The following is a 24,468-nucleotide window of genomic DNA, read 5'->3' on the forward strand; positions in this document are numbered from 1 at the left end:
GTGACCCCACCCCCCAAATTGGTCCCTAAGGTGCCCCGCCCACCAAATCGGACCCAGAGTGGCTCCGCCCACCGAATCGGACCCAGAGTGGCCGCGCCCACAGAATCGGACCAAAAGTGACCCCGCCCACCGAATCGGACCTAGATTTACCCCGCCCACAAAATCAGACCCAGATTGACCCAACCCACCAAATCGGACCGCCTGAGGGGCACCCAAGTGTGAAAGTCTTGCAGGGGCAGCCCGGGCACCATTCCAAAGCACTATCTGTAGTTCCTTCAGGAAATACCCATCTAGTTCTTATTATTATTATTCAGTCCGCACGTAATGCGGCCCGAACCGCTAAACTCACAGACTCCAGTGAGGTGTCATTTCGAAGCCAGCGTCCCTGAGAGGTGTGCTAAGTATTTTTCGTGTCGTTCGGATTTGTAGTTTTGGCGCAATTTGCGTTTGAAAAAAGTGTCTCAATGCATTTCAATAGGGAAATTTTCCAATACGTTTATAATGGGCCTGATTTCTGAGGCAATTTCTAAAAATAACTGCCACCTGGCTGATTACCTCATTGATATGCGCAGTGAGACCCAGTTACTATGCCAACGCCTATAAACTCTACATCAGCCCACCAGGTCACAAGTTTTGTCAGATAATATCAGCTCTTAAAGTGACAGTACAGCACAATTACAAAGCACTATCTGTAGTCTTATCATTATTGCCCCGCTCACCAAATCGGACCCAGTCCACCAAATCGGACCAGAGTGCCCACCCTTGCCAAATCGGACCCAGCCGCCCGCCGCCCGCCGAGTCGGACCCAGAGTGGCGCCGCCCGCCGAGTCGGACCCAGAGTGGCGCCGCCCGCCGAGTCGGACCCAGAGTGGCGCCGCCCGCCGAGTCGGACCCAGAGTGGCGCCGCCCGCCGAGTCGGACCCAGAGTGGCGCCGCCCGCCGAGTCGGACCCAGAGTGGCGCCGCCCGCCGAGTCGGACCCAGAGTGGCGCCGCCCGCCGAGTCGGACCCAGAGTGGCGCCGCCCGCCGAGTCGGACCCAGAGTGGCGCCGCCCGCCGAGTCGGACCCAGAGTGGCGCCGCCCGCCGAGTCGGACCCAGAGTGGCGCCGCCCGCCGAGTCGGACCCAGAGTGGCGCCGCCCGCCGAGTCGGACCCAGAGTGGCGCCGCCCGCCGAGTCGGACCCAGAGTGGCGCCGCCCGCCGAGTCGGGCCCAGAGTGACCCGGGCTGACCAAATCGGGCCCAGAGTGACCCGGGTCACCAAATCGGGCCCAGAGTGACCCGGCTCACCAAATCGGACCCAGAGTGACCCGGCCCACCAAGCCTCAACCCTGAGGGGCTACAACTACCAAACCAGCGCCTGAGGGGCACCCAAGTGTGAAAGTCTTGCAGGGGCAGCCCGGGCACCATTCCAAAGCACTATCTGTAGTTCCTTCAGGAAATATCCATCTAGTTCCTACTGTTGGTTGGTGCTTTTGTATAATAAAAAAGAGTTTCTGTTATCCCTGTTTTGTCTTGCTCACATTACATTTCTGTTCTAGGCTCCATGGGGTGGAGGAGGGGACAGACCAGGGATTATTGGGAGCATAGGCATGTCAGAGACTCGGGCTTCTCTACTATCAAGAGTACCCCCGGGATAGAGATGGTTGGTGTCCCAGTTTGGAGCCCCCCTCATTAAGACCATCACAGGATGGCATAGAGCTGATACCAAGAATGAACTAGCTGCCTCACCATTGTCACTGTTTTGAGGGCACAATTCTTAGTTGGATTTTTAAGATTCTGAATCCATAGAAATCATTGTGGTTTCAGAAGACATCCTTGAGATCACATTGAAAGGGGAATATTTCATGTTTTTGATCTTTGTTGTAGCTTCACCTTAATTTTAGGATATCACTTTCAATACTAATTCTGAAGCAGCTATGGCTCTTTTCAAGACATCATAACCCTCTGGTTCTCTTCGATTATATCTTTAATGGAGTTATGATTATACAGATCAAAGGATGGTGACCTTGAATCAGGTTATCGCATGGGAAGTTGCATTGTTTACCTTAAAGGGAACCTGTCACCCCCCCCCTCAGGCGTTTGTAACTAAAAGAGCCACCTTGTGCAGCACAAATGCTGCATTCTGACAAGGTGGCTCTTTTAGTTATGATGCCTGCACACGCTGAAATAAACGTTTATAAAATGTGCCCCCTCTTACCTTGAAACCGTCCCGGAGGCAAGACTTTCCTTCCTAATCAGACGCAGCACAGCCGTCCCTCCGGGCCTGTGGGCGCCACCTCCTCTTGCAGCATTATCGTCCCCGGCGCCTGCGCATTAAGTTTTTTTCTGGGCATGCGCAGTTGCGCTGCCCTTTGTACTTACAGCTCAGGTGCCGGGGACGATAATGCTGCAAGAGGAGGTGGCGCCCACAGGCCCGGAGTGACGGCCGTGCTGCGTCTGATTAGGAAGGAAAGTCTTGCCTCCGGAACGGTTTCACGGTATGAGGGGGCACATTTTATAAACGTTTATTTCAGCGTGTGCAGGCATCATAACTAAAAGAGCCACCTTGTCAGAATGCAGCATTTGTGCTGCACAAGGTGGCTCTTTTAGTTACAAACGCCTGAGAGGGGTGACAGGATCCCTTTAAGTGCTTGTGCAGATAAACATATTTCCGATCCAAGTGCTATCCGACAAAACATCAAATCGGACTCAGACCAGTGTTATTCGATGGGGCTGTGCACGCCTGTTTTTTTTTTTTTGTTTTTTTTTGGGGGGGTGAAAAATAACTGAAAGAATTGACGGTGAAGCTTTCAAAAGTGCCAGAATCTTCCAATTTAAGTCAGGAAAAAAAAATACTGTATGCGTGACAGGACAGCTTTTAATTTACATAAAAACCAGCAAAAACCCCTGCAAAAGTGTGACATGTGAACATAGTCTTAGCCGCCTCCCGCAAGTGGTTCGGTACCAGGGCCGGCTTCAGGTTTTCATGGGCATTGGATGAAAGAACCTCAGTGGGCCCCATTAACACATACCATGATTTATGATGCACAGATACATTACAGAAATATAGCCACCAAAGCATCCATAAACTTATCAGATATATACAGGGACCTTTGGGTAAAAAAAAAAAAACAATGAATCCCATTGCAATTAAAAAAATGGGGTGTGTTAGGCCGGCGTCACACATAACGTATAAAAAAATCGGTCCATTTTTCACGGCCGAGATTCGCAGAAATGTTCCCGAACAGTGATCCGTATGTCATCCGTGCGCAATGCGAGGATGTGATTTTCTCACATCAAAGTATCCGTATGGCGAGATTTTCTCGCAACCTTGCAAAATGTACATATAACGGTTTCTAGACCTGAAAATAATTAAAATCATAATCCACAACCCTATTTATTGCCTCTACAACAGGTGGCAGCCTCCAATCTTGGCATTAGAGTCCGTGCTTGTGTTGGGGTATTTCTGCTTTGTGACAAACATGTCAGACAGACTTACATTCAACACTACTGGGCGTGTGCTTTACAACTGGGCTTTGTCACGCCGCTTTGGCCAGCCATACCCAGTGATTGTGGATCCGAGGAGGCGGAGACGAATGTGGGTCCATCCGCTTCTGAGGCAACGGCTCACTAAAGGCCATTTCCACCGTCTTTATGCATCTTTGCGTACCCATCCTGACAAGTTCTTCCAATATTGTTGGATGAGCCTTTCCACCTTTGACATTCTGCTAAAGATATTGCGCCCTGGGATCACCTTTAAGGACACCAGGATGCGCAAGTGTATTTTTGCAGAGGAGCGCCTTATACTTACTTTACGGTATGTCTTCATCCTCAATGATGATGTATCAAACACCCTTTAACCCCTTAACGACCGCCGATACGCCTTTTCACGGCGGCCGCTAAGGGTACTTAAACCACAGCGCCGTTAATTAACGGCGCTGTGGAAAAAGTGTATAGCGCCCCCCACAGTCCGATTTTCTCCGGGGTCTCGGCTGCCGGGTGTAGCCGAGACCCCAGAGAACATGATTCGGGTCGGTTTTTACCGACCCCGCTTTTGCGATCGCCGGTAATTAACCGTTTACCGGCGATCGTGGAGCGCCCCCACTGCCGCAGGGCCGAGGGGTACCCGGTACCGGGCCTCTGAGTCTCTGTTCTGGGGTTGTCACGGTGGCTAGACCCGGTCCGTGACCCTGCTGAGGGGCATCCAGTGAAAGGTGGTGGTAAATGGTGGTGATATTGCGGTGCAGTGTAGGTCGTAGTAAATAACGAGGACACCAGGTTGCAGTCTCTTTACCTCTTTACTGAAGGTTTTAGAATCCTCAGTCTAGAGCGCTGTCAACAGGGCTGTTTGAGACCGGCCGGTCCAAAGGCACATCAGGAGTTCTCTTTACAGGTGGGAATCAGTGTCTACCTTCTAGCGCTGTGTGTTGTAGTCCTTCCCTGCTGAGCTCCCGGGATAGTCCTCACAACTGATTCTGTCTGTCTCTGATGTTCGTTCTCTCCGTCCCCCAGGTGATATGGTAGGACGCACCCGTATGACGGGGTAGGCCTGGAGTTCTTCCGGGACCCTAGAGTCGCCCCTCTCCCACAGCTGCCTCCGTTGTCTGCTTAGGTGTTAAGTGAGACAGCCAACCTATAATTGGCTGTCCGGCCGTGGTTTGCAGTAGTACTTAGAGTCTCTTACTTGCTCGGCGTTCCGGCCACCGACTGTTTGCGCCTCAGAAGGATGTTGCCTCGGTCTAACAGCACGACTCCTTCTGGTCCTAATGCCTCTTTTCTGTATTCCCGTTGTTCACTGGTTAGTTCTGCTCTTAGGAGTCTGCCAGGATCCCATCCCTGACAGGTCCTCTCACTAGCTCTTCCCAGTTACTTCTCTCCCTGTCTTCCTGTCCAACCCCCAGTTTTACCAGAGTGTGAGGAGTGGCCTACTAGATAGAACCACCCCCCCTAATGGCCGGAGTGTGAAGTGTAGTGTGAGTGTTACCTGGTCAGAGAAACTCCTTTAGTGCAATCAGACGTAACATCACTCCCCTTAGTGGCAGAGCGACATTACTGCAACGACCAGGACTCTGGGGCGCTGCACTCGCAAAAAAAAAAAAAAAAATCCGGACTTGCATTTTCTTTCTCTCCCCTCTAATGTGATCGCACATTAGAGGGGAGAGAAATAGGGTCCCCCGAGCCCCCCACGGTACCTTATGTACCGAAAAAGCTCCCCCTCCGGTCCCCGACCCTCCTCCTCCTTCCTAGGGCTCCAAAATGGCGGGCGCATGAGCAGATGCGTCCGCCAAAACATAGCTGCGGCCGCCAGAACCTAGCCTCCCCCGCAGTGTATTGGGGTCGGTTTTTACCGACCCCTGGAGCGATCGCAATCCCGGGGGTCTTTACAGACCCCCAGGGTTGCGATCGCTGCATATAGTTTGTAAAAAAAAAAAAAGTTTGCTTTGCATTTCTCTCCCCTCTGATGTGATCGCACATCAGAAGGGAGAGAAATAGAGTCCCCTGAGCCCCCCACCATACCTCCTGTTGTGTCCCCGGTCCAAGGTCCCCGGTCCCAGGTCTTTAGCCCACAGCTCCCGGCCCCCCTTCTTCTCTGCTGGAAGAAAATGGCGGGCGCATGCGCAGTGCGCCTGCCATGATCTGCCAGCAGAGACCCAGCAACCTGTGAGAATTTTCTCATAGGCTGCTGGGTTTTGATTACTGTGATATGTCCTATCACAGTGATCAAAACTCGAAATGTTTGATAAACATGGCAGCACTTGGGATGTACCTCTCTCTTCTCTCCTTGTAGTTGTTCTAGGAGAGAAGAGAGAGGGACTACATTTCAAGCGCTGCCCTGTCAGTGATAAAAAAAAAACATTTCTATATCCGCCAGCATCAAATTTACCCACCCCCGTTCTCCGTAATCCCTGCATCATCAGAGGATTATAAAAAAAAAAATTATAATTTAAAAAAAAAAAATTTTTAGGGTTAGGCTAGGTTCACATTGCGCTAGGTGAGTCCGTCTAACGGACACGTTTTTAAGTAGTGAAAACGCAATATAACGCACATACTAACGCGCCCATAGACTTGCATTGTCTGACGCCTCGTGACGCATGCCAAATTTGGCATGCGTTAGTCACATAACGTTTTTTTCTGACGGACCTTGGACCTTGGACCTTTTTCTGACGGACGCTTGCAGCGTTTTTGGGTCCGGCCAAGCTAACGCAATACTAACGGAAGCGTTAATTCTGCCATTGATGTCTATTGCAAACGCAGCCAGACGCAAATCTTGATAAATTTCAAAAAAGAACCATACGTTTTAATAGCGTTTGAGGGATGTCCATGTGGTCATGTGACAGGAAACAGGATTTCGGCCATTACTGTCCCCAGCGCACATCCTGAGGCCTGCTGCACACCAGAGAAAAAGTGTCTTGCAAAAGATCACAGGAAATGTAAGTACATTTGTATATATATATATACTAGATGGTGGCCCGATAATGCATTGGGTATTCTAGAATATGCATGTCCACGTAGTATATTGCCCAGCCATGTAGCATGTATATATACATATATTGCCCAGCTACGTAGTATATTGCCCAGTGACGTAGTATACATCACAGAGCCACGTAGTGTATTGCACAGTGAAGTAGTATACAGCACCCAGCGACGTAGTATACAGAACCCAGTCACGTAGTATATTGCACAGCGACGTTTGTCACAGTACCCTGTGTGAGCGGTGAGCAGAGGGGTGTATGCGGGCGCCGGGCAGTGAGTGCGGGGCGGCCCTTTTTTTTTCTGACTGTGCGCGTCGCTGATTGGCCGCGGCAGCCATGACAGGCAGCTGCCGAGGCCAATCAGCGAATTAATACCGTGACAGAAGGACAGAAAGACGGAAGTTCCCTAGACAATTATATAGTAGATATCTCTGTATACATCATGGGAGTCTGTATTGTACGACGGATGTGTGTGTACTAAAAATGTATTGCTTTGTTGCAGATGTCGGATAGTGAGGGAAGCAGCAGCAGCAGCGTGTCTGCGGTTTTTTCTTCTCAGTCGGTAGGCTTGCACTTTAAAAAACCACTAAAATTTGTGTGAAAATTCAGTGTATTAAGCTATATATATATGTATAATCATGTTTCTATTGCAAATAGGAGTCTTCGGAGCCCGAGGCTGCTAGGCCCCCCCAAAAAAACAGGCAAAACCAACAAAGGTACATAGCAGACATTTTTAAGTTTTGCAAACATAAATTTATTGATCAAAGAAATGTAATTTTTTTTTCCATTTACATACTCAATAGGTTGTGGCACACGGAGGACACAAGAGGAAGAAGGTTCCTCGCCGTCTGTCGCCTCCACAACTGCCAGTGGTAAATATAAAACTAGAAATGTATCTACAATCTATCTATTCACTTTCTATCTGCTATATCTATAAACTATCTATCCACTATCTCTCTCTCTCTCTCTCTCTCTCTATCTTTCGCTGTATCTATCTATGTATCTATCTATCTATGTATCTATCTATCTCTGTATCTATCTATAATTGAACCTTTCAACATTACGCTTTGTGTTTACATAGTCCAAGTCAGCGAGCCAAAAAAAAAAAGGATTGTGGTTGATGAAGAGCCGTTGACCATTCACAATGAGACACTGATCAACCTTGTGGAAGCCAACCCCTCAATATGGGACCAAAGCGACAGCTCCCACCATGACATAGTAAAGAACCGGAAGTTGTGGGATCAAATTATCTCTCACTTCGATCCCCGATACATGGAGAAGTCGTCAACCTCAAAGAAAAAAATTGGTAAATATTGGTGATGTTAAATTGTCTACTATCTATCTCTGAACTATCAACTACCTATACACGGGTGACCCCGTATGTGCATTACGAGCAATTGCTCTTTCTTCAAAAAACAGTGTCTCAGCGCTCGTAAGTACAAATTAGTCTGCGTGCGAGACAAAATTGTTTAAAAATTAAAGCTAAATATATATTTTTTTTTGGTTCCAGCACGATATGCAGTACCGCCGCGCCTAGACAGGCAGAAGAACTGGAGCCATCTCCACTGGAACCAAGTCAGCAGACGGGCACTAAAGACGTCTCTGTCATCAGCGAGCCACGATCTGGGGAGAGAAGCACTGTGGCTTCAGGTGTGAGTGCCCGGTTGCAATCAGTGCGTGGACGCAAGCGAGCTTCACAAAAAGATGAAGCTGATGCCATTATTGTCGATGGACTTCAGCGGGTTGAGGACATGTGTCGGAGTGAACTGAAAGACCTGAGGCGGGAAATTACCGACTTACAATCTCGCGAGTCTGTATATTCTGCAAATGAGTGGAAGCTACTTTTTTTGTCCTATGTTCCCGTAGCACAAAATATCCCGGCACACAGAAACCTTTTGTTTCGGCAAAGACTGAATGACCTTCTTGAGGAATTTGTGGGACCCCAGGAGCCAGCTCCATCGAGAACCAGAAGCATAGACATGCCGGCCTACAACCCTCAATATAGAGCCCGGTGTGAAACGAGCATGGAACATCAGAGACAAAGTAGCAGTCCATCATACACCTGGGCAGACAATACGCCCGCGCAATACCAGAGTCTGTAGTACAGCTCAGTGTCCCCAGCCAGGTGCAAACTGTGTTTCACGTTATTTGGTTTATTGTTTTTTTACCACCCAATTTCGTGTGTGTTTTTTTACATCCCTATGGGATATCATATGTAACAAGTTCACAACTGTTCTTTCATAAAAATTCAGAAACTTAAGTAAACTGTTTAAAATCTGATTCTTGTATGACTGTGAACTCAACATAACAGTAATGTAACATTTTACAAGACATATTTTACAAGACATATGGGAAATAAAAAAAAAACCAAAAAACAAAAAACACATCAGGACACAGCTTCAGACTTGAAATAAATTTTACACGTGTCTGTCTTGCCATGGAACATGCCCCTCATGTATGAAGTACTGTGCAAATTGGTCACGGAACCTCATTATTTGTGCTGCAGACCGAACAGCAGTAGATTCAATGCTCATGAGGTTCGACTCACATTCATCGGGGTCAACCACCTGGGGTTCATGTCTGGCCACAAAATTATGCAGACAGATGCATGCCTTCACAACACGGTCCACATTTTCTGGTTGCAGTTGCATGCACGTTAGTAGAATTCGCCATTTTAATGTCAAAATCCCAAAGGCGCACTCCACATAACGTCTTGCCCGGCTCAAGCGATAATTAAAAATGCGCTTGGTGGAGTTCAGACTGCGGCTTGAGTACGGTTTGAGGAGATTTTGCCCAAGTTGGAATGCCTCATCACCAACTAAAACAAAGGGCAAACTTGGGTCTTCGGTCCCGGTAGAGGTCGTGATGAGGGCAAGTTAAAATTGTTGCTATACAAACATCTCCCCATGTTGGAGTCTCTGAAGACTCTTGAATCGTTAGTACGGCCATACGCACCAATATCCACAGCTACAAACCGGTATCTTGCATCCGCAATAGCCATCAAGATTATCGAGAAGTATTTTTTATAATTATAGTACAGGGACCCACTATGCGCTGGTTTCTGAATCCGTATGTGCTTGCCATCCACGGCACCAATACAATTGGGGAAATTAGCCACATCCTCGAACTGTTGGGAAATCGCTAGCCACATTTCTGATGTTGGGGTTGGTAGCACAAGTGGTTGCAAGTTGTTCCAAATGGCATCACAAGTTTCCCGAACCAGTTGGCAAATTGTTGACTTCCCCAGTCTAAATTGGTAATGCAGTGACGCAAAAGATTCTCCGGTAGCCAGATATCTGTCGGCATTGAAAAAGAAAAAAAAAAAAAAATGTTTAGGATTTTTAAGGAAAACTAAAAGGCTACATAAATAGAATATACAATTGCTAAATGACCATTATGCCCCACGATACCTAGATCTAGTCTTTGTCAATAGAATGAGAAAAAATTTCATAATTACCTCACAGTCACTACTAATCGTTCCTCCGCACAGATGCTTTCACGGAAAGTGCTGCGCTGATGATGTATCTCATCCTTCACAAGTGAAAGCAGAACATCAAAGGTCTCAATGGACATCCGTAGATAGCGTTGGAATTTTGAAGGGTGATCCCGAAGCTGAAGATACAGGGTGTGAAAGGCACCATAAGTACTCCGCAAGAAATTCACTTCGTGGATCCAATATCTCCTTTGCGAACTACGCTTTCTCTGGCGAAGTCGCAACCGCATCAAGCGAAATCGAACCAGCTCAGACACAAACATCTTGCTAGCAGAAGTTCACTCAATGCTTTCAAAATGGAGAATGAGTCTGCACCTACACCCCGACGAGGACAAAAGGAGAAAAAAAAAAAAAAACTTTATTGACAGTGACAAACGCAGACAAACGGATACATTGCGAACGGACATCAAAATGAGAAAAACGCTGTCAAAAGCGTTAACGCAAGCATTAACGTGAAGCCGATTTTTCTACAAATTTGATCCTTTTCTGTACATGCGTTTAACGGATCCGTTTAACGCCATGTACTTGACGCAATGTGAACCTAGCCTTAGGGTTGGGGTTGGAAATAAATAAAATGGCCCGCAGAACTTTCAGCGCGGAGCAAGCTTACAGCCTGCTTTGCTCCGGCAGCTCCGGCAGTGAAACGGAATCTGCCTCTGAAGCTGAGCAGCTTTCAGACAGTGATGACGACTCTTCGTCCACGGGATCCCCCGGCCCGATGGTAGCGGAGTCGGTCGTCACTGCTGAAGCTTCAGAGGCAGGACCAAGTACCGCAGTCCCCCCACCGCTGTGGTATAATGACACCTCATTTTCCCCTCAAATTCCCCCTTTTTCTGCAGTCCCTGGAATAAAAGTAGATGTCGCCAATTTTACCCCCATTGATTTTTTTTGAAATTTTCATTAGCCCCGAAGTCCTGCAATTAATCGTCCACCAAACTAACCTATATGCCTGCCAGTATATTTCCCAAAAACCCAATGCCTTTTATTCCCGTTCCTGGATCCCCACAAATGTCCCCGAAATAAAAAAATTCTTAGGCCTCACCCTGAATATGGGTATAGTAAAAAAAAAACACTCTCCGCTCTTACTGGGCAACAAAAGCTGTCCACTGCACCCCTGTATTTGCAGCCATCATGTCCCGAGTCCGTTACGAAGCCCTGATGAGATTCCTCCACTTTAGTGACAATTCCCAAGCCCTCCCAAGAACTGACCCCAACTACGATCGGCTAAATAAATTAAGACCCCTAATTTCCCTCCTAAAAACTTCCTTTCTAAATTCCTATACCCCAGAGCAAAGTGTGGCAGTCGACGAGTCCTTGATGAGCTACAAGGGCCGTCTGTCATTCCGCCAATTTATTCCCTCCAAGAGAGCCAAATACGGCGTAAAATTATACAAAGCTTGCGAGAGCTCATCAGGGTACACGTCAACCTTTTTAATTTATGAAGGTAGGGACCACCAAATAAACCCCCCAAACTGCCCCCAGACAATTGGTATCCCAGGAAAAATTGTCTGGGAGCTAATGACGCCCTTTCTCAATCAAGGGTACCACGTGTATACGGACAACTATTACATGAGCATCCCCCTATACAAATCCCTCCATGCTGCAAATACAGGGGCCTGTGGGACAGTGAGGAAAAACAGAGTGGGGCTTCCGTCACAGTTGGTGTCCAGACGTTTGGAGAGGGGGGCGTCATTCTCACTTGCAAGCGACCAACTTCTTGCAGTGAAGTGGAAAGACAGGAAGGACGTCTACATGCTTTCCACACTGCATACGGACACCACTGTGACGGTCAGAGAGAGGGGTGCCACCAGGGACAAAGAAAAACCTGTCTGCGTCACAGACTACAACAAACACATGGGTGGCGTAGACTTGTCAGACCAGGTTCTGCAACCATACCTGGTCAAGAGGAAGACCAGGGCATGGTATAAAAAGGTGGCAATCTATCTAATTCAAACTGCCACATATAACAGTTTTGTCCTATATAAAAAATCCCAAGGACCACTTACGTTCCTGCACTTTCAGGAAAAAGTTGTAGAGAGCCTCATATTTGAGTCCATGGCACTGGGGGAAGCCTTCGACTCTGAGGATTCCCGGAGACTTTCAGAACGCCATTTTCCTCACCCTGTCCCTGTCACTCCCACCCAAAGGTATCCTCAAAAAAGGTGCCGAGTTTGCAGAAAGCATGGCAGACGGAGTGATTCCCGATTCTATTGCCCCACATGCCCATCCCAACCAGGCCTTTGTATCTCCCCCTGTTTTGAGACCTACCACACCACCTACAATTATTAGTTGTTTTTTTTCAATAATTTTTATTTTCTGCTTAGTGGCCCAAGTAGTACAATTTGGAACAATTGATAAATATTATTTTAATTAGTAGATCCCATTTTACCCCATTTCATAATTAATTCCAGAACTTGATCAATCTCATACCAAACTACTATCCCAACAAATTCTCATCCACGTACCCACGTCTGTACGCTCTAGAGTGTGGACCCCACAAATGTTCTTGCAAAGTCAGGTCATCTGACAATTCTAGAACTTGATCAATCCCATGCCAAACTACTATTCCAACAAATTCTCGTCCACGTACCCATGTCAATAAGCGTTAGAATGTGGACCCCAGAAATGATCTTGAAAAGTGAGATCATCTGAAAATGAATTCTAGGACTTGATTACTCACAAACATTTTTGACCATTTATCTAACTTTGACTGTTTTTATGACTGTCTTGCTACACAAAACTTTGGCTTCCATTTATATTACTTATATTTATGTTGATGATACGGGCATGATCATTTTATTGTAGGATTTCTAAAAAAATTAGGAAGTTCCGTACTTATACACTATGGGCTTTACTTTATGGTTCTTGCCGAACCTCTGGTACCAGACAATACTTTCTATAGAGAACTGGTTGTTTTGTGCATATAGCGGTTCTGACCTTGGCGGGTGGGAGCTTGCTATGGTGTACCACGTCTATCGGCACATTTGTCCCCATATAGGGATTGATGGAGCTAAAAGGACGTTGTACGACCAGTCTCTGAAAGTGTCTGCCATTCTAGCCCTGATGGTGTTCTTTCATCTTTGGAACAAACTCCGCTTTGCCACATAGTTGGCTGCATTTTCCTACACATTTTGCCCTTCATTCCAGTACAGTTTATTCTTCCTGCTACAATATACGCAAATGCGGGACAACTGTTTTGTTAGCAAGACCAATTTTATAGTCAGCCAATGTGTTTTAGGAGCATGCCTCCCTCTGTGAGTAATAATTCCTGGAAGGATTTTCTTTTTTGCTCAATGTCTCTAGAAGCTTTGAATGGGTCCTGGATCTTCAATTTCAAATAAAGCCAAATTTGTCACATTGTGTCCCTTTCTGTCCAAGCCCTGCCATTTGTCCAAACAGAACTTTTTGACTGCATATGGGATATCGCTGCGCTCATAATAAAGTGGGTAACGAATTGTGGGGTCCACTTTTTGATGTTATTTCTGAAAAAGTGAGACATTCAGGTCTAAAACAAGATTCTCGTGGAAAAAAATGAATTTTTTCAGTATGACGACCTAATGTTATCAAACTCTGTGTCGTACATGTGGGTTCAAATTGCTCAATATACCCCTGATTAAATTCTTTGAGGGGTGTAGTTTCCAAAACGGAGTCAGTTGTGGGGGGTTTCTGCTGTTAGGCACATCTACAAACCCAAAATGGTGTCCGCTCTCACAATTAAGAGATTAAAAAGTCAAACGGCGCTCCTTCCCTTCCAAGCTCCGCAGTGCGCCCAAACAGAGGTTTACCCCCACATACGGGGTATCGACATACTCGGGACAAATTGCACAACAACTTTTGGGAACCAATTTCTCTTGCTACCCTTGGGAAAATAAAAAATTGGGGGTGAAAAGATCATTCTTGTGAAAAAAAATGATATTTAATTTTTTCGGCTCTACGTTATAAACTTGTGTGAAGCACTTGGGGGTTCAAAGTGTTGACCACATGCCTAGATAAGTTCCTTAGGGGGTCTAGTTTCCAAAATGGGGTCACTTGTGGGGAGTTTCTACTGTTTAGGCACATCAGTGCCTCTCCAAACGCGACATGGTGTCCGATCTCAATTCCAGGGAATTCTATGTTGAAAAAGCCAAATGGCGCTCCTTCCCTTCTGAGCTCTACTGTGCACCCAAACAGAGGTTTACCCCCACATACGGGGTATTGACATACTCAGGACAAATTGCACAACAACTTTTGGGAACCAATTTCTCTTGCTACCCTTGGGAAAATAAAAAATTGGGGGTGAAAAGATCATTCTTGTGAAAAAAAAAAGATTTTACATTTTTTCGGCTCTACGTTATAAACTTGTGTGAAGCACTTGGGGGTTCAAAGTGTTGGCCACACACCTAGATAAGTTCCTTAGGGGGTCTAGTTTCCAAAATGGGGTCACTTGTGGGGGGTTTCCACTGTTTAGGCGCATCAGCGGCTCTCCAGACGCGACATGGTGTTCGATCTCAATTCCAGGGAATTCTGTGTTGAAAAAGTCAAATGGCGCTCTTTCCCTTCAGAGCTCTGCTGTGCACCCAAAAATTGTTCCCCCCCCCCCACATATGACGTATCGACATTCTCCGGACAAATTGCACAACAAATTATGTGGTTCATTTTCTTTTTTTACACTTGTGAAAATAAAAAAAATTGGTTCTGAAGTAAAATGTTTGTGAAAAAAAGTAAAATGTTCATTTTTTCCTTCCACATTGCTTTAGCTCTCGTGAAGCACCTGAAGGGTTAATAAACTTCTTGAATGTGGTTTTGCGCACCTTGAGGGGTGCAGTTTTTAGAATGGTGTCACTTTTGGGTATTTTCAGCCATATAGACCCCTCAAACTGACTTCAAATGTGAGGTGGTCCCTAAAAAAAATGGTTTAGTAAATTTTGCTGTAAAAATAAGAAATTGCTGGTCAAATTTTAACCCTTATAACTCCCTAATAAAAAAAAAAAAAATTTTTCCAAAATTGTGCTGATGTAAAGTAGACATATGGGAAAAGTTATTTATTGCCCATTTTGTGTGACATATCTCTCTGATGTAAGGGAATAAAAATTCAAATTTTGAAAATTGCTAAATTTTCGCCATATTTCCGTTTTTTAATAAATAAACGCAAGTAATATCGAATAAATGTTACCACTAACATGAAGTACAATATGTCACGAAAAAACAATCTCAGAATCAGCAGGATCTGTTAAAGCGTTCCCGAGTTATGACCTCATAAAGTGACAGTGGTCAGAATTGTAAAAATTGGCTCGGTCATTAAGTACCAAATTGGCTCTGTCACTAAGGGGTTAATACACTCACGCTAGTGATGAGCGAATATACTCGTTACTCGAGATTTCTCGAGCATGCTTGGGTGTCCTCCGAGTATTTTTTAGTGCTCAGATTTAATTTTTCTTGCCGCAGCTGAATGATTTACATCTGTTAGCCAGCATACGTACATGTGAGGATTCCCTAGCAATCAGGCAACCCCCACATGTACTTATGCTGGCTATCAGATGTAAATCATTCAGCTGAAAGAAAAACTAAAACTCCGAGCACTAAAAAATACTCGGAGGACCCCCGAGCGTGCTCGAGATATCTCGAGTAACGAGTATATTCGCTCATCACTAACTCACACCTTACTTTTTTTTCCTTGTTTTATGTTTTGACAACACACCATTTGGACATTCTCAATATATTATTATGAAGAGCAAAGCCTTTGCGTTTTTTTAGAGGCATGGCTTCTTAGCTTAGGAGTAAAACTTTTTATAATGAACAGTGGTGAGCGAATATACTCGTTACTTGAGATTTCCCGAGCACGCTCGGGTGTCCTCCGAGTATTTTTTAGTGCTCGGAGAGTGTTTTTCTTGCCGCAGCTGAATGATTTACATCTGTTAGCCAGCTTGATTACATCTGTGGATTCCCTAGCAACCAGGCAACCCTCACATGTACTTATGCTGGCTAACAGATATAAATCATTCAGCTGCGGCGCAGAAAACTAAATCTCCGAGCACTTACAAATACTCGGAGACCCCCAGAGCATGTTCGGGAAATCTCGAGCAATGAGTATACTCGCTCATCACTAATAATGAGTAAACTTTTTTTTGTGGAATGTATTCTAATATTTTTTTTTTTCTTTTTCAGTTTACTTTTAGCTTCCTTTCCACTGGCCTTTCATATGCAGCACTGCATCTTGAATTTTTAATCTGAAAATCAACCATCTCCGGCATTGTCCGGGCTACGTGTTCAGAAATATGAGCCTGACTACATCAAGTGGTCATGCCGGAGCCCAAAATGGAAGACTGATTGCGGATAGCACGTGGCTTTGAGGAGAGGTACCAGTTTCCCAACTGTATTGGAGCCCTGGATGGAAAGCACATCCGTGTGCTCAAGCCGCCGAACTCTGGGTCCCAATATTATAATTATAAACAGTATTTTTCTGTAGTGCTGTTGGCCCTGGTCGACAGTGGCTACAGGTTTATAATTGTTGATATTGGGGCCTATGGAAGAACTGGAAACTCCAGTGTTTTCAATTGTTCCATTATGTGTCGGCGGCTGCACAATGAGTTTGACCTACCACCCCCACGTCACCTACCAGGATCCACTATGGAAGCTGTGCCTTATTTAATGGTTTCAGATGAGGCCTTTCAATTAACCTGTCACGTCATGAGGCCCGATACCCGTAGAACCCTGGACCACTGGCGCAGAATATTCAATTTACTCCTATCCCCCGCACGACGACTGGTGGAGTGTGCCTTTGGCATTCTTTGTACCAAATGGCGTGTTCTGCAGTCAGCCATTCAGCTAAGCGAATCAAATGTGAATGAGGGGATTAAAGCATGTGTGATCCTTCACAATTTTACCAGAATACATGATTGCTCCTCATCTGATGGTGATGAAGTTGTGTTGGCAAATGTTGTGAGGCCTATTCCACATGTGATACCTCCCCGTCGTCAACCCTCAGGACCAGGGTGGATAAAAATCAATGTTTTTAAAAAAAAAAAAAAAAATCGGATTTTTTTTTATTTAAATCGGATTTTTTTGATTTAAATCGGATTTTTTTCAATAAACTGCTTTTTGAGGAAAATATTTTACCATCCAAAGGTTCTTCCATCATGAGATAAAGCTGAGTTGTTTAACTCAGTAGAATAAAGGCTGTATATGTGTAACATTCACAATGCCATGCTCTTCCAGAGGTTTCTGTAGGATTAGTGGGCAGTTTCTCTCCTATATCACAGACGCTCGCTTTACTTACGCAGTTCTCAAAACTGAATTTGACTCCGCAGAGGTCCCAGCCTCTTCTTCACGGCAAAAATGTTACAACATGAACAGAGTTGAGAAAAAGACCTTAATCCTATTGTTCTACAAACCTATGAATACAGAATCAACCCCTTCAGTGCCATGTCCAAGAAGTTAGACTATATGTTTCTGATTGTTTGGAGTGGAATAGATCTGCACAACACAAGAAGAATGTGAATCTAAGTGTGAGGAGGAGGAAGGGCAAGCAGACAAGAAAATGAAAGTGAAACTTTGAGCACAATACTGCAGCATAGCCACAGACAGACAAGTCTGGATCTGTTTGTGTGTACGATACGATCTGAGGTTTATTACATTCTTTCCTTATAATGGCAGCAGGCCGTAAAAGAGACCCAGTTTGGGAATATTTTAATGAAGCTCCTTCGCCTATCGGTAAGGCAGGCATGCGTGCAAAATGCAAACGATGCAACAAAGAGATGCAAGGCCTGGTGGCGCGAATGAGGCAACATCATGAGAAGTGCGGTGATGAAGATGACCAAAGAAACACTTCTGAACAGGCAGGATCTTCAGGTTGGTAAACATTTTTATTGAATCCTATTTCTAAAGACTGAACCGTCATGTGTGAGAAAAATTATATTTCTTATTATTACTGCATGTTACTGTCATTTGGTACAGTTATGAAGAAAAACAAATATTCCTTTTGGGGCAGGGGCAGTGATGTGTTGTGTACAATAAGCAGAAATTGTATAAACAATAAAATAACAGCATTGACTTTTTTTGTTTAGGGGAATTCATGGATTCTGGAAACTATCCACCTCCAAGATCACCATCATCCTGTTCTACAGTTTCAGAGTTATCCATCCAGGATAGTGCTTCATTAGCAGCAGCATCATCATCAGACACCCACAGCCACATATCACCATCACCCAAAAGGAAGAAAAAACCTTTACCTCCTGGAACCACCATAGATAGGTTTGTGATAAGAACTAGCAGATTAGAAAAAGAGTTGATTGATGAAAAAATTGCCCAGTTTATTTATGCAACAAACTCTTCTTTCCGTCTGACTGAGAACCCACATTTCATTAATATGGTTCAGTCACTGAGACCAGGATACAGTCCACCCAGCAGAGCTGATGTTGCAGGGAAACTGCTGGATCAAGTGTATGACAGAGAAATGGAGCAATGTGCAACAGCTCTGGAGGGTAAAATTGTTAACCTAAGTATTGATGGGTGGAGCAATGTCCACAATGATCCTATTGTATGTGCTTGTATAACAACAGAAGAAGGTAAAGTCTTCCTTGCACAAACAACTGATACGTCAGGAAATGCACACACAGCAGAATACTTACAAGAAGTGGCAGTAAAAGCTATAACGACATGTGAACAAAAATTCAAATGTCTAGTACGCAGTTTGGTCACTGACAATGCTGCAAACGTATCCAAGATGAGAAGAGATTTAGAAGAGCAGGGAGGGAATACAAAGCTGCTAATAATATATGGTTGCAGTGCTCATTTGCTGCACCTCTTAGCCAAAGACTTAAGTGTTCCAGAAATAAAGGCTAATGTTGTTGAAATTGCTAAATACTTCCGTAATAATCATTTTGCTGCAGCAGCTCTGAAAAGGATGGGTGGAACCAAGCTAACGCTCCCACAAGATGTTAGATGGAACTCTGTGGTGAACTGTTTTGAGCAGTATATCAAAAACTGGCCTATTCTGATGACACTTTGTGAAGAAAATCGAGATAAAATAGATGGCACTGTCACGGCCAAAATCCTCAACATTGGGGTTAAGAGAAATGTTGAACATATGCTGAGCTTCCTGAAACCCATCTCTCAAGCTTTAAACAAAATACAGAAAAATAGCTGTTTTACTGCGGATGCTGTTGAAATTTGGAAGGAACTGAGTGAACACTTAAAAACAGAACTACACATGGACAGAATTAAATTACAAGCAGTAAACAAACGAATGGGACAAGCACTGACTCCAGCTCATTTTTTGTCAAATATTGTCAATATCCAATATCAGGGTCAAAACCTAAGTGCTGAGGAAGAGGAGTTAGCTATGACATGGGTATCCAGCAATCATCCATCTTTAATGCCAACTATAATAAACTTCAGAGCTAAGGGGGAACCATTCAAGAAATATATGTTTGCTGAAGATATTTTAAGGAAGGTCACACCAGTAAACTGGTGGAAGTCACTTAAGCGCTTGGATTTAGAGACTGTTCAAGTAATGATTTCACTTTTAACAGCAGTAGCTTCTTCTGCAGGCGTTGAAAGAATATACTCTTCCTTTGGACTCATTCATTCTAAATTGAGAAATCGGTTGGGACCCAATAAAGCAGGAAAGCTTGTTTTTCTTTTCCAGATTATGAATAGGAACAAAGAAGAAGATGATGATGAAGATGACGACAAGTGAGCTACAGAGGACAGCAGGGACAGTAGTATTTAAGTTTTTTATGTGTCGGCTGGGCTGACAGTCTAAGTTTCTTAAAATATATATATATTTTGTTTAGCCAAATTAGTTAACAAACATGGATGTTTGTTTAAGCAAATAACTTATGCTGTAATGTTGTTATTGTTTCAGTTGAATAAATCTATTTAAATTGTTATTAAGGTCAGGATTATTTTTCTCCTCCCTAAGTACAACAGAACAGTGGTGTCCAAATATGAATGATTAACCCATTAAACTGGGGAGAAAAAAGTAATATAAAAAGTGAATCTAAAATCATGGCAAGATAATGCTGTTTTGTATGTTGTAAATTTGAATTATGTGGTGAATTTAAAATCATGTTTTTGTTTGAAGTGTGTGTTGTTTCCCTTATAATGTGTAAACTGTGTAAATCATAAGATGGCCAATATCATCATTACATAAAACATAAGTCATATAGTTGTAACTGTTTTTAATCCAAACATACCGTATATACTTGAGTATAAGCCGACCCGAGTATAAGCCGACCCCCATAATTTTGCCACAAAAAACTGGGAAAACTTATTGACTCGAGTATAAGCCTAGGGTGGAAAATACAGCAGCTACCGGTGAATTTCAAAAATAAAAATAGATGCTCCATACCGTTCATTATTGCCCCAAAGGAGGTTCCATATAAAGCTGTGCCATATATAATGCTCCATACCGTTGATTATTGCCCCATAGATGTGCAGCGCCCCAGAGTCCTGGTCGTTGCAGTACTGATGCTCCGCCGCTAAGGAGGGCTATGGTACGTCTGATGGCACTGAAGGGGTTCACCTGACCAGGTATCACAGACACCAATACACTTCACAGTTTGGCCTCCAGGGGGAGCTAAGGGTACTATGTATTAGGCCACTTCTCACAATCTGGTAAAACTGGGGGTTGGATAGGAAGTTAGACAGAAGCTGACTGGGAATCGAACAGGCAACACCCTGTGGCAGAGGGTGTTGTGGGGAGAGACTCAGGGGGGTCCCTGTCAGGGGTGGGATCCTGGCAGAGACCTAGCGAACAGAGAGAACGTTACGGGACCGCGCCTGCACTAGATAGCGGCGGTGCCCTAAGAAAGGACAAGAAGCGAGGTATATTGTGCTGAGTGAGAAACGAGATCAACGCAACAAGGAGAAATACCAGTAGGAGTCGTGTTGTAAGACGAGGCAACATCCTACTGAGGCGCGTAGCCGGTGGCCGGTCGCCGAGGAAGTACTAGGCTCCAAGCAATACTTCAAACCTACGGCAGGACAGTCAGCTATAGGCGGGCTGTCTCACACAAATCACCTACGAAGACACAGGGGGCAACAATAGGAGAAGGGCGACACTAGGGTCCAGGAAGAGCTCCGAGCCTACCCGTCATACGGGTGCGTCCTAGCCATATCATCTGGGGGACGAAGAACATCAGAATCGAGTTGTGATGGAACACGAGAAACAGACACAACAGTTGTGGGGACTATCCCGTGAGCACAGCAGGGGAGGACCGCAACACACAAGCGCTAGAAGGTAGGCACAGATTTCCACCTGCAAAGGGAACTCTGGAGGTGCCATCGGACCGGCCGGACTTGCGCAGCCTGGTTAACCGTATTCGGGACTGAGGATCGTGAAGCCTTCAGTAAAGAGGTAAAGAGACTGCAACCTGGTGTCCTCATTATTTACTGTGACCAGCACTGCACCGCACTACTACCACCATCCACACCTTTCATTGGGCGCCCCTCAGCAGGGTCACGGACCGGGTCTAGCCACCGTGACAACCCCAGAGCAGAGGCCCGGTACCGGGTACCCCTCGGCCCTGCGGCAGTGGGGGGGGCGCTGCAGATGCTCCATGTATAGCTGTGCCATATAGAATGCTCTGCACCGTTCATTATGGCCCCATAGATGCTCCTTATAAAGCTGTGCCATATATAATGCTCTGCACCGTTCATTATGGCCCCATAGATGCTCCTTATAAAGCTGTGCCATTGCTCTGCACCATTCATTATGGCCCCATAGATGCCCCATATACAATGCTCTGCACCATTCATTATGGCCCCATAGATGCTCCTTATTAAGCAGTGCCATATATGCTCTGCACTGTTTATTATTGCCCCATAGATGCTCCTTATTAAGCAGTGCCATATATGCTCTGCACTGTTCATTATTGCCCCATAGATGCTCCTTATTAAGCTGTGCCTTATATGCTCTGCACTGTTCATTATTGCCCCATAGATGCTCCTTATAAAGCTGTGCCATATATGCTCTGCACTGTTCATTATTGCCCCATAGATGCTCCTTATTAAGCTGTGCCTTATATGCTCTGCACTGTTCATTATTGCCCCATAGATGCTCCTTATTAAGCTGTGTCATATATGCTCTGCACTGTTCATTATTGCCCCATAGATGCTCCTTATTAAGCTGTGCCATATATGCTCTGCACTGTTCATTATTGCCCCATAGATGCTCCTTATTAAGCTGTGCCATATATGCTCTGCACTGTTCATTATTGCCCCATAGATGCTCCTTATAAAGCAGTGCCATATATGCTCTGCACTGTTCATTATGGCCCCATAGATGCTCCTTATAAAGCAGTGCCATATATAATGCTCTGCACCGTTGCCCCATAGATGTGCCATATAAATCTGTGCCATATATATAATGCTCTGCACCGTTGCCCCATAGATACTCCACATAAATCTGTGCCATATATATAATGCTCTGCACCGTTGCCCAATAGATACTCCACATAAATCTATGCCATATATAGTGCTGCTGCACCGTTCAGTTTGGCTCCATAGATACTCCACATAAATCTGTGCCATATATAACGCTGCTGCTGCAATAAAAAAAAAAAACACATACTCACCTTTCTTGCTTGCAGCTCCTCAGTGTCCGGTCCCGGCGTCTCTCTGCAGTGACTGATCAGGCAGAGGGCGGCGCGCACACTAGTACGTCATCGCGCCCTCTGACCTGAACAGTCAGAGCCAGAGTACGGGAAGACAGAGCGGCGCCCGGCGGGTGGAACGTGGACAGGTGAATATAAAATACTCACCTAGTCCCGGCGCTCCCCCTGCCTGTCACACTGTCTTCGGGTGCCGCAGCTCTTCCTCTGTCAGCGGTCACTGGCACCGCTGATTAGAGAAATTAATTTGCGGCTCCACCCCTATGGGAGTGGAGTCCATATTCATTTCTCTAATGAGCGGTCCCACGTGACCGCTGAACAGGGGAAGAGCTGCGGCACCCGAAGACAGTGTGACAGGCAGGGGGAGCGCCGGGACTAGGTGAGTATGCCTCAGCGCCCTCTCCCCCTCACCCGCCGACCCCACCGCCGACCGCGACTCGAGTATAAGCCGAGAGGGGCACTTTCAGCCCAAAAATTTGGGCTGAAAATCTCGGCTTATACTCGAGTATATACGGTATTTCTTTTCAAAAACAAAAACCATATTATTAGCATATGGCTTTTTTGGCCAATCTAACTGGGCCGACAAAGAAAAAATTAGCATAATAAAAACAAACAAATTCAAACCATTTTTTTAAGAAAAACAGCAAAAAAAAAATTATAAGTTTTACGGTAAGTTGGGGGTGGTGATGGCGGGAGGGCAGCTTGAGCTGTTTGCTGCATTTGAAGCACAACTTGTACCTCACCCTGTGTGTTAACATATTCAGCCCCAGGATGCTGCATCTGGCCAGGATCATGTGGTGAAGGAAAGAAATGGGTTGAGTGGATACTCCTGTGTATTTGGGTACCCACGTGGTTCATAACCCCCAATATGGCCATGTCGACCATGCCCATGTTGGGACCAGCCTCCAACAGTGGGTCTGATCAAGTGGCCATATTGGGCAGGTGCATTATAGGATGACATTTGGCCCTATGTAGGCCAATGTAGGTTTGGGGGGGGGGGAGTGGCTGTGGTGTAGGCACCCGGGGAGGAGGTGTCTCAGATACTGATTGTGCCTGCACTTTTGTTGTTGCCGCCATTGGAAGCTGATTATTGTTGGACAGCTGCCACCGTTCCAAAATTTCCAAAACCATGATGGGGCTATTGGGGGGTGTGCAGACAATCAATATCTGAATGGCTCCTCGGGCACACAGCCTGAGCTCCTGGGGTATTGGACGGAGGTACCAGGCCAGGCTGCGGGCATAGGCTTCCTCACCATCATTGTGGGCAGCCCTGGCTAAATAGTTTAATACCCCGGTATCAACATGCCTCCTGGTGTCAGCGGCTGTAATGTCTCTCCTGCATCGGACATGACGTGGGATGACGGCAGCCTGGGGTGAGGTCTCCGGATGCACAGTTGGGCTGCTGCTGTGTCCCTGATCCTCCTCTGGATGTTCCTCCTGTTGTGCTGATGCCAGTGCCGGTGATGGTGGTAGTGGTGCTGGGTGGATGCAGCTGGAAGATGCAGTAGATGGGCCAGCCACCTCTTCACCTTCCCCGACAGGATCTACAGGGGCCTCTGAGTCAGAGGCTGTCTCTCTCTGTTAGGTTTGACTGCTGTTTTTATGTGAAAAATAGAATGAAAAAATTTAGATCTGACCCTAACTGCATGTGTAAAATGTGGTATGATGCATGCACTTATGGTCTCAGATCCAGAAAGCCTATCGAAGTATATGTACTTCCTTTTACTCGGTGCTGCATCCCCACTCCTGGCCCGCTGCTGACGTTCCCGCTGATACTGGTCCCTTTTGCAGCGCCATTGTCTCGTCACATCATTCACTGCAACGTAACATAATCAAAATTTTTTAACTAGAAAATTTGATTTGTTTTCAAGATTTTAGTTTACACTCTCATGTGGCCTGATACTTTGCAAGTTTTAGCTCAGAAATAT

At 45.5% G+C, this 24,468-nt stretch overlaps 1 protein-coding gene across 1 annotated transcript; it reads left to right on the forward strand.

Annotated features, from left to right (window-relative positions):
- The first annotated feature begins 1,573 nt into the window (after window positions 1-1,573).
- LOC143792589 (uncharacterized) lies at window positions 1,574-19,859 on the forward strand. The gene is made up of 3 exons (XM_077279320.1): window positions 1,574-1,644; window positions 16,092-17,774; window positions 17,990-19,859. The coding sequence occupies exons 2-3, from the start codon at window positions 17,573-17,575 to the stop codon at window positions 19,621-19,623; spliced, it is 1,836 nt and encodes a 611-aa protein (XP_077135435.1). The 5' UTR covers window positions 1,574-1,644; window positions 16,092-17,572; the 3' UTR covers window positions 19,624-19,859.
- Window positions 19,860-24,468: the final 4,609 nt, after the last annotated feature.

Source organism: Ranitomeya variabilis, chromosome 1 (genome assembly GCF_051348905.1).
Source record: "Ranitomeya variabilis isolate aRanVar5 chromosome 1, aRanVar5.hap1, whole genome shotgun sequence".
Lineage (NCBI taxonomy): Eukaryota > Metazoa > Chordata > Amphibia > Anura > Dendrobatidae > Ranitomeya > Ranitomeya variabilis.